The sequence below is a fragment of the Cervus canadensis genome, chromosome 8, assembly GCF_019320065.1.
Source record: "Cervus canadensis isolate Bull #8, Minnesota chromosome 8, ASM1932006v1, whole genome shotgun sequence".
Taxonomy (NCBI): Eukaryota; Metazoa; Chordata; class Mammalia; order Artiodactyla; family Cervidae; genus Cervus; species Cervus canadensis.
Window position 1 is genome coordinate 28,845,572 of NC_057393.1, and position 13,619 is coordinate 28,859,190.

At 51.3% G+C, this 13,619-nt stretch overlaps 1 protein-coding gene across 3 annotated transcripts; it reads right to left on the reverse strand.

The window, feature by feature from the left end:
* Positions 1 to 5,190: 5,190 nt before the first annotated feature.
* Positions 5,191 to 13,486, reverse strand: SFXN3 (sideroflexin 3). 3 transcript variants are annotated; one of them, XM_043476227.1, is made up of 12 exons: positions 13,029 to 13,481; positions 12,244 to 12,408; positions 10,767 to 10,930; positions 9,955 to 10,125; positions 9,555 to 9,653; positions 9,134 to 9,209; positions 8,898 to 8,983; positions 8,570 to 8,697; positions 8,324 to 8,373; positions 7,397 to 7,446; positions 6,884 to 6,931; positions 5,191 to 6,562 (listed from the first exon to the last, which is right to left on the reverse strand). In XM_043476227.1, the coding sequence occupies exons 3-12, from the start codon at positions 10,925 to 10,927 to the stop codon at positions 6,466 to 6,468; spliced, it is 966 nt and encodes a 321-aa protein (XP_043332162.1). In that variant the 5' UTR covers positions 10,928 to 10,930; positions 12,244 to 12,408; positions 13,029 to 13,481; the 3' UTR covers positions 5,191 to 6,465. The 3 variants fall into 3 exon arrangements, with proteins under 3 accessions (XP_043332162.1, XP_043332163.1, XP_043332164.1); XM_043476228.1 differs by having other exon boundaries at positions 12,224 to 12,408; positions 13,029 to 13,477; XM_043476229.1 differs by lacking the exon at positions 10,767 to 10,930 and having other exon boundaries at positions 12,224 to 12,408; positions 13,029 to 13,486.
* Between the last annotated feature and the right edge of the window lie 133 nt (positions 13,487 to 13,619).

Below are 13,619 nucleotides of genomic sequence, written 5' to 3' on the forward strand. Positions count from 1 at the left end.
CCTGAAGCTGTGAGCCACTGTTTCTGTTGTGAATATGTCATGTCTTTTAAGTTTGTTGAGGAGTAAAATAGATTGAGAGCCACTGTGTCAGTAAACTAACTAACCTTGGACAAATATGTGAGTGGGGTTTACAGCACTTTTGGATTCCACATTCATTTATTCAGGAAACATGTAGCGTATACCTACTGTGGATCAGGCACTATTACAGCTGCAGTGAAAGTGAAGATATGAGTGGTTGCTTAATGGGTATAGAGTTTCAGACGTGCAAGATGAGAAAGTTATGAAAATCTACTCCACAATGATGTGAATATACTTAACACTACTGAACTGTACACTTGAACGTGGTTAAGATTGGTAAGGTTTATATTACATGTTTTTTTAATCACAATTTTAAAAATAGTGAAGATAAAAAAAAAAAAATAGTGAAGATATGCTGCCTGCCCTCAGCTTTTTCATTTAAATTGGAGAGAATCATTTGTATAGGATCAATAGGAAAACATATTGTAGCAAATACCACTCAGGTTAATTCCCAGCTCAGGATAATTGCCCTTCTTTGAGAACAGCCCCAACCACAGAGAGGGACCTGAAGGATGATGCACAATGCCCTTTGACCCTGACCTCTGGCTACCTCCTAGGGGCAGACAACTGATCTAAGCTGCACCAATTTTTGAAACTTGAACAGAGAGACTGAAGCTGTTACCTTTTTGACAGTGTCTGAGTACTCCCATTGCTGAGGCCCCCGGAACTGCTCAGCTTCTTGCCTTTTCTAAGGCCTGGTTGATTAGCTCCATCTCTGGTTCTGAGAGCTATGGCAGAATCCTTTCAATTTAATGAAGCTATTCACAATCATTCGCTACTGCTGTCCACAAATAACTTCAACTATAAGCCAAACCAGTAGTGCTCCTTCTAGGAAATAAAAGTTATCAGTTGAAGATTTGCTGGTGACAGAGGAGGGGAGGTCTTCAGTCAGAAAACAGCATAGGTGGTTAATTTATAGATTGAAATAGCAAATTCTTGTTTCATAAGCACTTTACCCTGAAGGAGCTGCAGTGTTGCCTGTTACAGACGGAGTTATCTTCCTACTGGATGTGAGGGGATGTGGGGAAGGACAGAGTTGTGTGAATAGTCTAAATTATTCACAGTTCCTCCCCCATTCTCCTGGTCGTTGTTATTCAGTTGGGAAATGTTGCTGGGAAGACTGGAAGGAGAAAGCTTGAGGAGGCTGTGGCCTGAAGTTGTGGCTGCTATTGTCCTTCTGGCAGCCTGGACTGGGGCTGCCAGTGAGGAAAAAATATTTATAAAAGAGTGAAGGGGGCAGCTTCAGAGGCTCTCTTTGGCAAAATGATACAACTGGTTCGAGGCTCCTCCACAATTTCTAGCAAAAGATTGTTCGGCTTCAGGACCCGAGATCAGTGCAACATGCAAGGAGATTGACGAAGAGGAGACCGCCTGCCGAGCACTGGCTGTGTGCCAGCAGGTCGGATGGGACTCTTCACCCAACAGTCCATTTCTACTCAGCGCTGGGCACAGAGCCACACTTAGCAAAGTTTACTGAACTGTGGCACGCAAGGGTAGAGACGGAAAGACCGCGGAAGGCGCAAGATGTAGAGTCAACAGCTTCACAGGCCGCGGCGGGGTGGGGGGACGGAGGGGGAAAGAGGCCTTGGAACCCAGGAAGGGCCTCGATTCCTCGAAAACCTCGCGTATTTCTGGGCGGGAAGTCAAAAGGCGGACGCTGGGGCGCTTGTGGGTTTCGAAACTGAAAACTAGGGAGGGGATTTGGCGGATTTAACGGCCCAGGACCCAGATGATCAACGAAGCGGATCTGTGACCTGTGACGCAGGTTCCAGGCTCAGGTAAGCGAAGTGAACGGTATCCTCAGCCAACGGCGCTAAAGCCGTTGCCCAGGAAACGGGGAGGAGGCGGAGCCAACCGAACTTGGACTGACAGCAACCACGGCAGGGGCGGGACTCTGCTTCTGAGTGGTTATATTCCTCTCGAGGGGCGTGGCTCGTTTACGGCCAAGCTGCCGCTGGGGCGGGTTGGCGTGAGACTGACAAGCTTGACTGGGAGGAAATGGGACTTGGTTTTAACAAGTAGGGCACTAGCCAGGGCGGGACTAGGATAGTCCGATTGGCATAAGCCCACAGGGCAGGAGCTAAAGCTAGCCCGAACCACCTGTTCTACGCAGACATTTTAGACACAGTCGGGGAAAGGACATGGTGAGGTGATTTGGAAGAATAGCATTGAAATATATATTCAGTTCAGTTCAGTCGCTCAGTCGTGTCCAACTCTTTGTGACCCCATGGACAGCAGCACGCCAAGGCCTCCCTGTCCATCACCAGCTCCCGGAATTTACTCAAACTCATGCCCATTGAGTCGGTGATGCCATCCAACCATTTCATCCTCTGTCGTCCCCTTCTCCTCCCGCCTTCAATCTTTCCCAGCATCAGGGTCTTTTCCAATGAGTCAGCTCTTCGCATCAGGTGGCCAAAGTACTGGAGTTTCAGCTTCAGCATCAGTCCTTCCAATGAATATTCAGGACTGATTTCCTTTAGGATGGACTGGCTGGATCTCCTTGCAGTCCAAGGGACTCTCAAGAGTTTTCTCCAACACCACAGTTCATAAGCATCAATTCTTTGGCGCTCAGCTTTCTTTATAGTCCAACTCTCACATCCATATATGACTACTGGAAAAACCATAGCCTTGACTAGATGGACCTTTGTTAGCAAAGCAATGTCTCTGCTTAATATGCTGTCTAGGTTTTCAAAACTTTTCTTCCAAGGAGTAAGCGTCTTTTAATTTCCTGGCTGCAGTCACCATCTGCAGTGACTTTGGAACCCAAAAAAATAACGTTTGAAAAAATAAATAAATAAAGTTTGCCACTGTTTCCAACATATATATATATTACCATATGTAAAATAGCCAGTGGGAGTTTGATGTATGATGCAGGGAACCCAAAGCCAGGGTTTTGTGACAACCTCAAGGGGTTGGGATAGGGAGGGAGGTGGGAGGGGAGTTCAAGAGGGAAGGGATGTATGCATACCTAATGCTGATTCACATTGATGGGTAGCAAAAACCATAACAATACCATGGAGTAATAATCCTCTAATTTAAAAAAAGAATTAAAGAAGAAGAAAAAAAAAGATGTTGGCCTCCATTGGAAATATATACATTAAAAAAAAAAAATGTTGAACTCATTAGCCCCAATGGCCAAGGAAAAGAGCAGGATATGCCTACCTGGCCCCCTCCTTATAGCCAGGGTAAGCCAGGTGTCCAGATCCAAGCCATTTTTTCCCCTTAGAACATGGACCAGGAGAGAGGAAGAAGGCTGGGGAGGAAGGCCAAGGATGCTGATACAAGTTTCCAGAGAAGGTACCCAGAGTCTGAGCACTGGGAGGAAGACAGGAGACCCAAGAATGGGGCAGATTACTTTCCAGTGAGTAAAGTGCTATCTCTGCCCAAATGCTAGCTTCCAAAGAAAATTCCAAGCATGTGGAAGCAGTCTTGAAAGCATACCTCACTAGGATTTGCCCCTAAAGAACCTGTGAAGTTAACCTAAACCAAACTTTTTTTCTTTTGAGAAGTTGGTGTGAAACTAGGAATTTTGGTGGCAGAAAAGCCTTCCTACTAACTGGCCCACTGGTGCCCTGGCCAGTCTTCTCTCTAACATGGCTTAGTTTTATCTGCAGAGTACAATAATTGTTACTAAATATTCTTAATGATTTTGTTTTACAAAGATTCCTGCACCTCACTCCCTAAGTGGATTTCTTTTGCCTAGATTTTCCAGTGAAGTGCCAGGCCTCTTTTCAAGGGGATTTTTAATGGCCAAAGCTATAACTGTAGAAAGAGGTTTCAAGATTTGACCCAGGGTGCCAGCTGGGCTTGGTGGGAAACACTGTTCCCTGGCAGGATGCAACTGAAACTGGTTATCTAACTGTCATCCCATAGTTAGTCAAGAATGGAAATCTTTGCTTATACTCCTTGTTATAAAACCCTCAAGCCTGGAAACTCTTCAGTGGCTTTGGTAAAAGGTCTGTCAATTTTTTCTGTCCTGTAAACAAAATGGGCCAGGGAGGAGCTGCCCTGGAATGTCAAAAGGACTAGAAGAACGACCTCAGGTTAACTGGTGGGTTAGGAAAAAGCATAACACATGATTCAGAGTCACTCAACTTGGCTCGAATCCTGATTTCACCACCACATAGTTGTGTAGCTGTAAGCAACTTTCTTAATGTCTTAAATAAGCCTGTTTTCTTGCTATAGTGAAAGTGATAGTCGCTTAGTCATGTCCAATTCTTTGCGACCCATTAACTGTCACCTGCCAGGCTCCTCTCTCCATGGAATTCTCTAGACAAGAATACTGGAGTGGGTATCCATTCCCTTCTCCAGAGGATCTTCCCAACCCAGGGATTGAACCATGGGTTTCCTGCATTTTTCTTGCTATGAATTGATATAATATGTCTGGCCTCACAAGGGTGGTTGTGGAGCTCCAAAGACACAATGGACTTAAAGCACTTAGTTTCATTAAGCCTGCCTGGCATGACTGGAAGGACTCAATGAGCAGTAGCTAGTGTCGCCCCCTACTGCCCATCAAGTGAACTACTTTCCACAAGGAATGGGTGAGCTCAGGCCGGGGGAACAGGTCACCTGAGGCTGTTGTGGGACCATTCAGTCCTAAAGATTCCTAAAGATTTCTCTTAGCCACCTACTGTGAGAGCTTTAGGCTGAAAAAAAAAGGAGATGAGTGTGTAGAGGTATGTGGCACGCTAACAACTTCTCTGATGGAGCTAGGCAGTCCTTAGCCCTTCAGCCTTCCTCTCTTAGAGGTCCCCACTCCATCCCATGCCACAACCAAGAAGCCCAGAGCCTGAGTTGATTTGTAGGTGTGTGATCAGCCCCTTCCCACCCCCGCCCCCCACCCTAGCTCTCCTCTCCTCCAAGGGACTAGGAGGTGGAGCCATCTACCTGCATCCTTCCTACTTTAGTACTCTGGATGCTGATGGAAGATTGATTTTCTAATCTCAGAGCGCCCTCTGCTGGGATCTGAGGCTCCCTACAAATGGGGAAGGAAGAGACTAAGACTTGAACTTTGGTAGGAAGAGAAGGCGCCCTACAGAAGACTGCAGAAAGGAGGCTCTTCCCTGGCACTCAGGACGTGGAACTGAGTGACAATGAAGAAACAGACAGATGTTCAGTTTACGGAGTAACAATGGCACCATAGCTTTTATTACTGGTGGTGGTTGGTTGCGGGAAGCAGGAAGGTGCTCTTAGAGGATCACACTGGGGCCTTCACCCCACTTCAGCCAGAGGTCACAGGAGTTGGAGGCAAGGTCCAACTCTTTACTCTGTGAATTCACCAGCACATATTACATCCCCAAGAGCACCTCCCCTTTGGACCAGCCATTGACACCTGGGCCCTCCTGCCTCTTGGAGATGGGGATGGGGGTGGAAGCAGAACCAACCCTCAAGAAAGAGAAGGAACTAACTAAGATCAGGATGCTGTGGAATGTATAACAAGATCAGCGCAACACAAAATCCCCTGTCTTAAGATTGTACACTCAGGCTTCGTCGCCCTGAGGTGTCTTACAGCCACTCAGACACCTGTGGAGTGTAAGCACCATTCCCACAGCTGCCTCCCTCTGTCAGAGGGTGCTGCGGGGGCTCTTAAAAAGGAATGCTTGCTATGCCTTCATGGCTTTTTGGTTGTGGGAGGGTGCTGGGATTTAAGTTTAGCTTTGAGGTTATGATGTCAGAATGGACCAAGAACTCCTGGGATTGTGCCCTAAGATGGCCTTATTGTAGTGGGAGGGAGGGAGGATGGGAAGCCAGCAAGAGCAGTACAGGATGCTGACATTCCTTTGTTCTATAGAGAAGAGGAGAGGAAATGACCCATTCCAGGATGAAGGGAATGGGACAAGCCTCCTGCCTCCCTTATCCCCACATGTCCTCCTCCGCCAGCCCAGTTCTCGAGTCAGCTTTGGGAGCCAGAAAGCAGAAATCTGAAGGATTCAGCCCAGTTTGGCCTGCTAAGTGTCCTTCAATCTTTGTCATGAGATCCTGGGGCTCCTCTTATGTCCAGAAGGGGCAAGGTCCCATCAGAAATGACTTGGCTGGTGAAACTGTTTAGGCAAGAAAGCCCTGTACCCTGGCTGGTAGATAGCCAAGAAGGGAAGCCAGACATGAGGACACCCCAGGGCAGCCTGTACACACACACATTATCACTTATGTACATACACAGATGTACTAGAGTAGGAGAAAGGGGTTATATGACCCTGTCTTTTGAAATCAGAGGAGAGTAAAAGGCTTTGGGGGCACCTCTCAGCCTATGGATCACTGGTCTCAGTGGCTGCTCCCCCACCAAGCCCTCTGCCCAGCACCAGGCAGATGGAAAGCAGCAAGGACAGCAAGGCTCCACTAAGCAGCAGCCCAAGGAGGCGAGGAAGGAGGCCAGGGGCTGACTCTGCCTCAGAGCCCCTTGTTGTAGTAAACCACTTCGATGCTGGGGTTTTGCTCCTGAATCTGAACTCTCAGCTCCGGCTCCAGCCTGCTCACGTGTATGGAGCTGTAACAGAAGAGCAGGCTGGCTAAGTGTCCCCTGAGCCCACCCCTCATGCTCAGGGACCACCATCCCTCATCCTCCCAGGCTGCAGAATCTTCTCTTCCAATTGCCAGAGGCCCAGATCACAGTCATTCCCTCACCCCCAGGATAAGCTGAATGCCCACCAGGCCCCTTCCTGGAACACAATGATGGGACCTAAGGTCAGCTGCTCCCACAGGTGTGGAAAAGTGGAAGTGAAAGTGTTAGTCCCTCAGTCGTGTCCAACTCTTTGCAACCCCATGGGCCTGTCCAAAGCCCCCAGCCAAGCCCAGGGACAGCACTTACCTTTTCTGGGGGAACAGGGCACAGCACAGTGGGGTGGCAAATACCAGGCTGAGGGAGAAGAGTGTTAGAGAGGTTTGTGAGGCGCTGATCTAAGAGTGTTCCCTCCCAGTCCCCCACCCCATCTCTGGACACAGCGCCTATGGGTGGAAACTGATTAAAGCCAACGATGACAGATGACAGTACGTTCTGGCTGAGGAAAGAGCCTCCAGAGCAGTGATCCAGAGCGCCACAGCCAGTGACAGAACCAAGAATTACATGTGCATGAAACTCTGAGATGGGACCAAAAGGCTTATTTCCATGGTGGATGTGGGACCCCTTCGACTAGACTCTTGACCTTCAAGAACAGACCTCACCCCTTAACGCACACAGTATGCTTTACAGGTGTCCAAGACCCCTACCAGCTGATTGTATGAATGAATGACATATATAAACATCTTAAAAGCAATAATATCCACCCACATTCACCACAGAAAGGACACTCGCACCACTCTAGCTATCTTCCTATATACTTACCAGAAACCCACCAGGCCCATCTGCAGTGGGGCCCCCACCCAGGGGCGGCGCTATGGGGAGAGAGAGAATATAACAGTGTGTGTCTCCTGTATACCCATACCACGGTGGTTCTATCCCATCAGCTCTACCTTTAAGCCTCTGATATATGACCCTTTTCTTTCCCCCAATCCCATAGCAGTGACTGGTCACCTTCCACTCCAGCCAGGCATGTTTGCCGACACCCACCCTAGCATACCATCCTAACCCTTACCTCTCAGAATCACTTCTTACACTTCTTCCAGGAGCGTTTCTCCAGGAAGCCTTCTCTAACCCTCCACTCACTCCCTCCCATCCCACTGCATGAATCTGTCCGTTTCCAAACTCACCTCCTGCTCTGCACACCCTTCTTGATTTGCTCCAGCCATAGAGACCGCCAATCTGTTGCTCCATGTGTGTGTGTGTGTGTGTGTGTGTGTGTGTGTGTGTGTGTAGTTGGCACTCAATAAATATTTGTGAATAAAGGATTCATCAAATGAGTCAGAGCTTATATTCCTATGCTGTAAAGTACAGGATGTTCTGTCCCATTCACACATGTGTGAACCTGTGTGTATGTGTGCATGTGTCTCAATGCTTTTCACAGCTGACAGCATGAGCATGATACCAGGTGTAACTGTGATGGTCCCTCCCTATGTGTGTCTCTGGAGTGACACCAGCTTCCTTCAGGACAGAAACTCTTTCCCTCCTTTCCTGCCCTTCTCCTGCACCCTCAGTGTTCCTTCATTCCAGTTCAATTTAGTCTTGCTGAATGAATTAATGAAGCGGGAGGGGGAGCACAGGGGTGCAGACAGGTAGCAAGTCTTAGGTCAGGCTGGAGAGGATGTTGGGGACTGGTCACTTCTGCCCCCAGGCACCACTACTTCCAGGATGGGAAAAGTGAAAGTGACCTACCTTCAGGAAGTCTTTCTTCTCCAGGGTGTCCATGATCACTGGGGGAATAGCTGAGGGAAGAGCAGGGCAGGGAGGGAAGGAGTGAACGGAGTGAAAGTCAGGACCCTCAGGAAGGGGCAATCCCCCTTAGCAGCTCCTCCCACTCCCCCCAGAATCTTACAGCTCCCAGAGTCCTCACACCCCCTGGATAATGGCATCCCTTTCTCTTAGAGCCTCCCGTGCCCCACAGAGCCACTCCTGCCTCACCCATGGCAGGAATCGCCATGCAGATTCTTGATATCACCACCTGGAAGATTCCTTGCTTGGCTGCAGCCACAGAATGGCCAAGCCTCTGACCCTGTTCATTGGTCACTGGGATGCCCACCTGCAGCTCCCTGAGAAGGGAAAGGGGTGGGGATCAGATCACAGGCAGCTGGTCCCTGGGGTCCCCTGACAGCCTAGATTCAAAGGCTGGTTCTCCCACCCCAGCATCCCCCCAGCACCAGATGGAGACTAGGCCCGGCAGTTTGCACGGCCAGCTGGTATGCCTCCAAGCACTCTGTGCGTGCACATGCCAGAAGTAGGGGCCACTCACCTTTGCCTCATCAGGGGGATGTTGATGCAGTTGGCAGCTGCAACGGCTGCAAAGGGCACAAATCTGCCAACCAGTGGGGGAAGATGCTGGGGGAGAAAAGGTGTCACTGAGTGGCCGTAAGGGCCATGGGGTGGCGGGGAACTCCGAGGAGAGTTACCGGGAGCCTGTAGGTTGAGTGGAGGAGGGGAAAGGGAAGAAGGAGGTAAGTAAAGAGCGAATGGGGGGGCGGCATTTACCTTGGTGAGGGATTTGAGTCCCAGGGCCGTGGCCACAGCCCCGGTGGTGGCACTCACGTATGCTGTTCCCAGCTGCCTGTGGGTGGAAGAGCCAGGAAATGAGGTGGAAATGAACAACCCAGCATGTGGCTGTTTGCTTCAGGGACATGTCAAATCCTCAGTAACTGAGGCATGGGAGGCTGGCCTCACTGCAGAGAAACGTCTCCCCTGCTCCAGTGTAGACCTGTCTGGAAGCCCCAATCCCTCCACTTGAAGAGGGCTGGGTCCTCTTCAAGCATATACAAGAAGACCTCGCGCCATTCCTCAGGCCAGGAAAGTGACAGGCTGAGAGGAGGGCACTGAGCCACTGGCTGCACAGGCCTGGGGGGACAAGAGAGAGAAATGGAGAGCCAGGAGAAGAGTTCCTGGGGTGAGCTCTCACCCCACAGTGATGGGAGCGTCGCCACTGCGGTTGGAGTAGTTCACGATGGCATTGAAGGACTGATTCAGCCACTGCCAGAACACCACGGTTGGGGTCTTCCTGAGGGAACAAAGGCACTTATTTCCACAGTGCCCCACATCCTTGGACACTGACAATAAAACCCCAAAGGTTATCCCCAAACCCTCTAGAGGGGCCCCGGTGAACCTGCTCTGATGACCTGTGCATGACCCTCCTTACACAAACACACCTGAGTTTTGAGGAATGGAAGAGATTGCAACACAAGCTCTCAGCCACCCACTATTTTCTGCCCAAACTGGCCCAGAGAGGACATGCCTAATCATCAGGTTATCCTCTAGCCTGAAAAGAGTACCAAGGAGGAGACACACAAGATAGGACCTGCCTGTAGAAGATGAGCATGCAGCCAGTGATGGTCATGTTCATGGGCACCTGGGCTGACATGCGGCCAATCAGGACCACCTTCTCTCCTGTGTCTGGATGGAAGGCAGAGTCGTACACGTACTTGGCCCTCCACAGCTGGTCCTCAGTGAGCCCTGGCGTTACCACGCCGGCCCTGCAGAAGTTGGCAAGGAGCTGACAGGCAATTCTAGGGGGCAGATCCACCCTCCCAAGCCCTGCCCACCCAGCTCAGGGGTGATCTGGGCAGAGGACTCTGGCTCCCAGTTTCAGAACAAATGAGCTCCTTGTCTCTGGGGAAGAATCAAATCTTCCAGAAAGAGGGCTCCTATTTCTATTTCCCTTCTAGCCACACAAAGAGGGGTACCCTTCTGTTTCTGTCTAATGCTAGGTCATGGGTCATGGTGGTTTCCAGTGGGTCAAAAATGGCTGGGGTACTCTGAGGGTTTTTCCTCCTGGAAACAGGGAGGCTGCCCTCCTAATTTTTTAGGACTCAACTTTGAGCCCCTCCATCCTTGCAGAGGGTGGCCCAGCAGAGGGACAGGTCCCTGTAGAGGGTGTGTGAAGCATAGAACAGCCCCCTACCCATAAATATCAACACCACCTCCTCTACCCAAACACCCTGAAATCCTTTGGGTTGAAGTTCTGTGTCTTAGTTGTCAGTGATTCCGACAGATAGTCAAGGAGTGAGGGGGTGGAGTAGAACTGGGTCATACTCAAGTGAGGAGAGATAGGTACAAAAGGTACTGTATGAATAGCAGGGAATGAGCCCCTTGGTCAGATGGGGTCAGGGGTCACCTGTAGTTCTGCACGATGTTCCGGGAAGCTTCTAGCTGTGCCCCAGACAGCAGCAGATTTCGGGGGTCCGTCACGGTAAAGAAGTGCCGGGCTCTGCCTAGGAAAGTGCTTTGGTCCCAGCGAGGTTCCTGGATATTGATATCTAAAGGCAACTCACCCATTTTCTGCAGGGCAAGGACCAAAGTCAGAGGACTCTAAGGAGGGGGTCCAAGGGCTCCACATGCGGGAGACTTTGGTGGTGCTGCCCTGGTCCCTGGGCCTATTGCCAATCCTTCTAGAGCTCAAGGTGATTTCAGATAGGTAAGCAAGCGGGGGAGGAGCTGTTCTCTGGGCAATGTTCCAGCCCAGGGACCTACAGCCCCTGGAGGAGGGGACAGAAGAGAACAGGGCCAGGAAAGCAGATGTCCTTGTGCTCTGGCCTGCTGCAGATTTTCATGAGTGAGGATTTACATATGTGTGGTTGACGCATGAGCGGCAACTAATCCCATGCAGCTGCTCTTGTGCTCTGTATGCACAAAAATGCAGATTATATGCATCACACATCCACGTTCATGTCAGATTTAGGCCCCTCCCCTCTCACACACTCACATTCACATACCCACACACAGAGACACCAGCATACTCACCCTACAGAGACCTGCAGACAGGGTGGACACACCCTGTACACCAAAACTGTTACTTACACACACACACACACAGCCTACATACAAACACCTGAGGCTGTTTGGAAAAATGGCATAAGCTGTACCACACTCTAGGCCCTAAATGGAGGCAAGCAAGGGCTCAACAGCTCCAGGGCTTATCTATTCTGGATCTCAAACAGGGGACTGATGCCAGCCAGCCAGGTGTACTCACGGGCATCCACAAGTTCCCTCTCCAGATCTGTCTTCCTCAACCCCACACTGAATTGCCCAAAGTTCTCCTTGTTCCCCAGGTGGGCAGGGCTGGCATGGACACCCACTCACCTCTTCCTGAGCCACCTGCCTCTAAAGGAGCAGGATTCAGTAAGTGATCCCTTCACTCAGCATAGAGAGGAAAGTCTGAAGCAGCCATCTGGCCATGTTGGGCAAAATCCTACAAAATGACTAATCCTCTCCGACCACACTTCCTCACAGGCAGACACACCCTCCCCTCTCACACACTCACATTCACATACCCACACAGAGACACCAGCATACTCGCCCTACACAGACCTGCAGACAGGGTGGACACACCCTGTACACCAAGACTGTTACTTACTTATACACACACACACACAGAGCTTACATCCATCAGCTGCAGACACTTGAATGTGTGACCACACAGAGCCCCACCCTAACATTCCCTCCCTAACCAACCTCCCCTCTGCCCCATGGATCTCCCTAGAGCCGAAGATACTGAATCCTATAAGACAGGGGCAGCTTCCCTTTCTGACTCCCAGCCCTCAACCCTCTACTCCCCTGACCCCCGAAACCCACCCGGCACAGCGAGCGCTCACGCTTTCCTAGACTCCTGGGCTCCGCGGTTCTGCAGCTCTCAGACTCGCCTTCCTCTCCGGGCTTCCCCCCACCGCCTTCACATCCATCACGCGTAACGTCACGCGTGACGCTCACCGGCTTGAGGGGCGGGGGCTCCGCCCGACGAGGCCAGGGATTGGCAGGGCCTGGGGGCGATGGGTGTCATTAAGGGCGACGCCCCCAGCCCTGGCTACCTAGACCCAGCCCTCCACAGCCTCCCAGAGCCAATCCTGGCTCGGGAATCAGTTCTGGCCGCGTCCCCAGCGCGAGAGAGGAGGGGAGGAGCTGCCCCATTTACTTGCATTCCCTTGGCTGGCCTCGGGAGGCACCCGGCCTCTGCCCAAGGGGTCTAGGTGCCCCCGGCGAAGGCAGGCGGCGCGGAGGAGCATCCTCTCACGGTGAGCCCAGAGGGACTCGGGTTACCTCCAGGCTTGTTTACTTGATGGCTACCTTGGCCGTGGCCTTTGCCTACTTGGTCCCCTGGGCTCCTACCCCGGTTCCCGTAAGGTCCTCTCGCAGCATCTGGACATTCTTACCCCTTCACAGCCCAGTTCTGCTCGCGCCTCTGTCTTTTCAGTGTCCGCACCTTTCCTCCTCTGTATCTTCTATCCTCCCCTCCATCCTCCAGTCCCTTCTATCCTCCCCTCTGTAACCTCTAGCTCCGCTGGGTCCCCAGTTTCCTTATGACTCCAGTCCCTATCCCTGCATCACAGACCCTGGCCCCTGGCCCTGTCCAGGAGGTGAAGGGGCAGAAAGCTCAAGGTACCTCTCTCTGCATCAAGCAAGTGGATCAGACATTCTTCCTCCTTCTGGTGGCCCGGAAACCAGCTTCCCTGCTATGCGTCCTTTCCAGAACTGGAAAGCCAGAGAGACACTCTGACATAGAAGGAGGATGCATGTGAAGGCAAAGTTCAAACACACACACACACACTCAACTCAGTCATCATACAGAACATCCATGCTGCACACTGAGGCTCCAGCTCGAGTTCCTGCCCACTGCAGGCTCACTTCTCTCTCTGCCCAGGTGACATTCCTTCGCTGAGGCCTCAGGGGTGACCGCAGAGAGGTGGCAATTCCATAAGCCCTAGTAAGTAGCTGGTTTGGCCTGGAAACGACGCGGTTCTAGGCTCGCCTGCACCGAACAGGTAGCGGGAGCTGGGCGAGCCGAGATCCAAGCTTTAAGTTCGTAGTGCAGGATGGGGTATCAGAACTCGAACTGGAGCGGGTAGAATCCACCGGCCCCAGCCCAGTTTACAAACGGCAGCCCCAGGCACCCAGGAGAGGTGGCGGGAGGGAGTGACTGGCGGCCTTCCCAGCCAATGGGAGCCCGAGGCTGAGCTGGCCAGCCCTGTTCCTG

What these genes read in the sequence shown, in the direction of transcription:
- SFXN3 (XM_043476227.1), bottom strand. Translation starts at nt 10,927, where the DNA reads ATGGGTGAGTTGCCTTTAGATATCAATATCCAGGAACCTCGCTGGGAC. An exon ending in AACATCGTGCAGAACTACAG is followed by an intron (nt 10,126 to 10,766) that starts GTGACCCCTGAC and finishes CAACTTCTGCAG; the next exon opens with GGCCGGCGTGGTAACGCCAG. An exon ending in GACTCAAATCCCTCACCAAG is followed by an intron (nt 8,984 to 9,133) that starts GTAAATGCCGCC and finishes TTTCTCCCCCAG; the next exon opens with CATCTTCCCCCACTGGTTGG.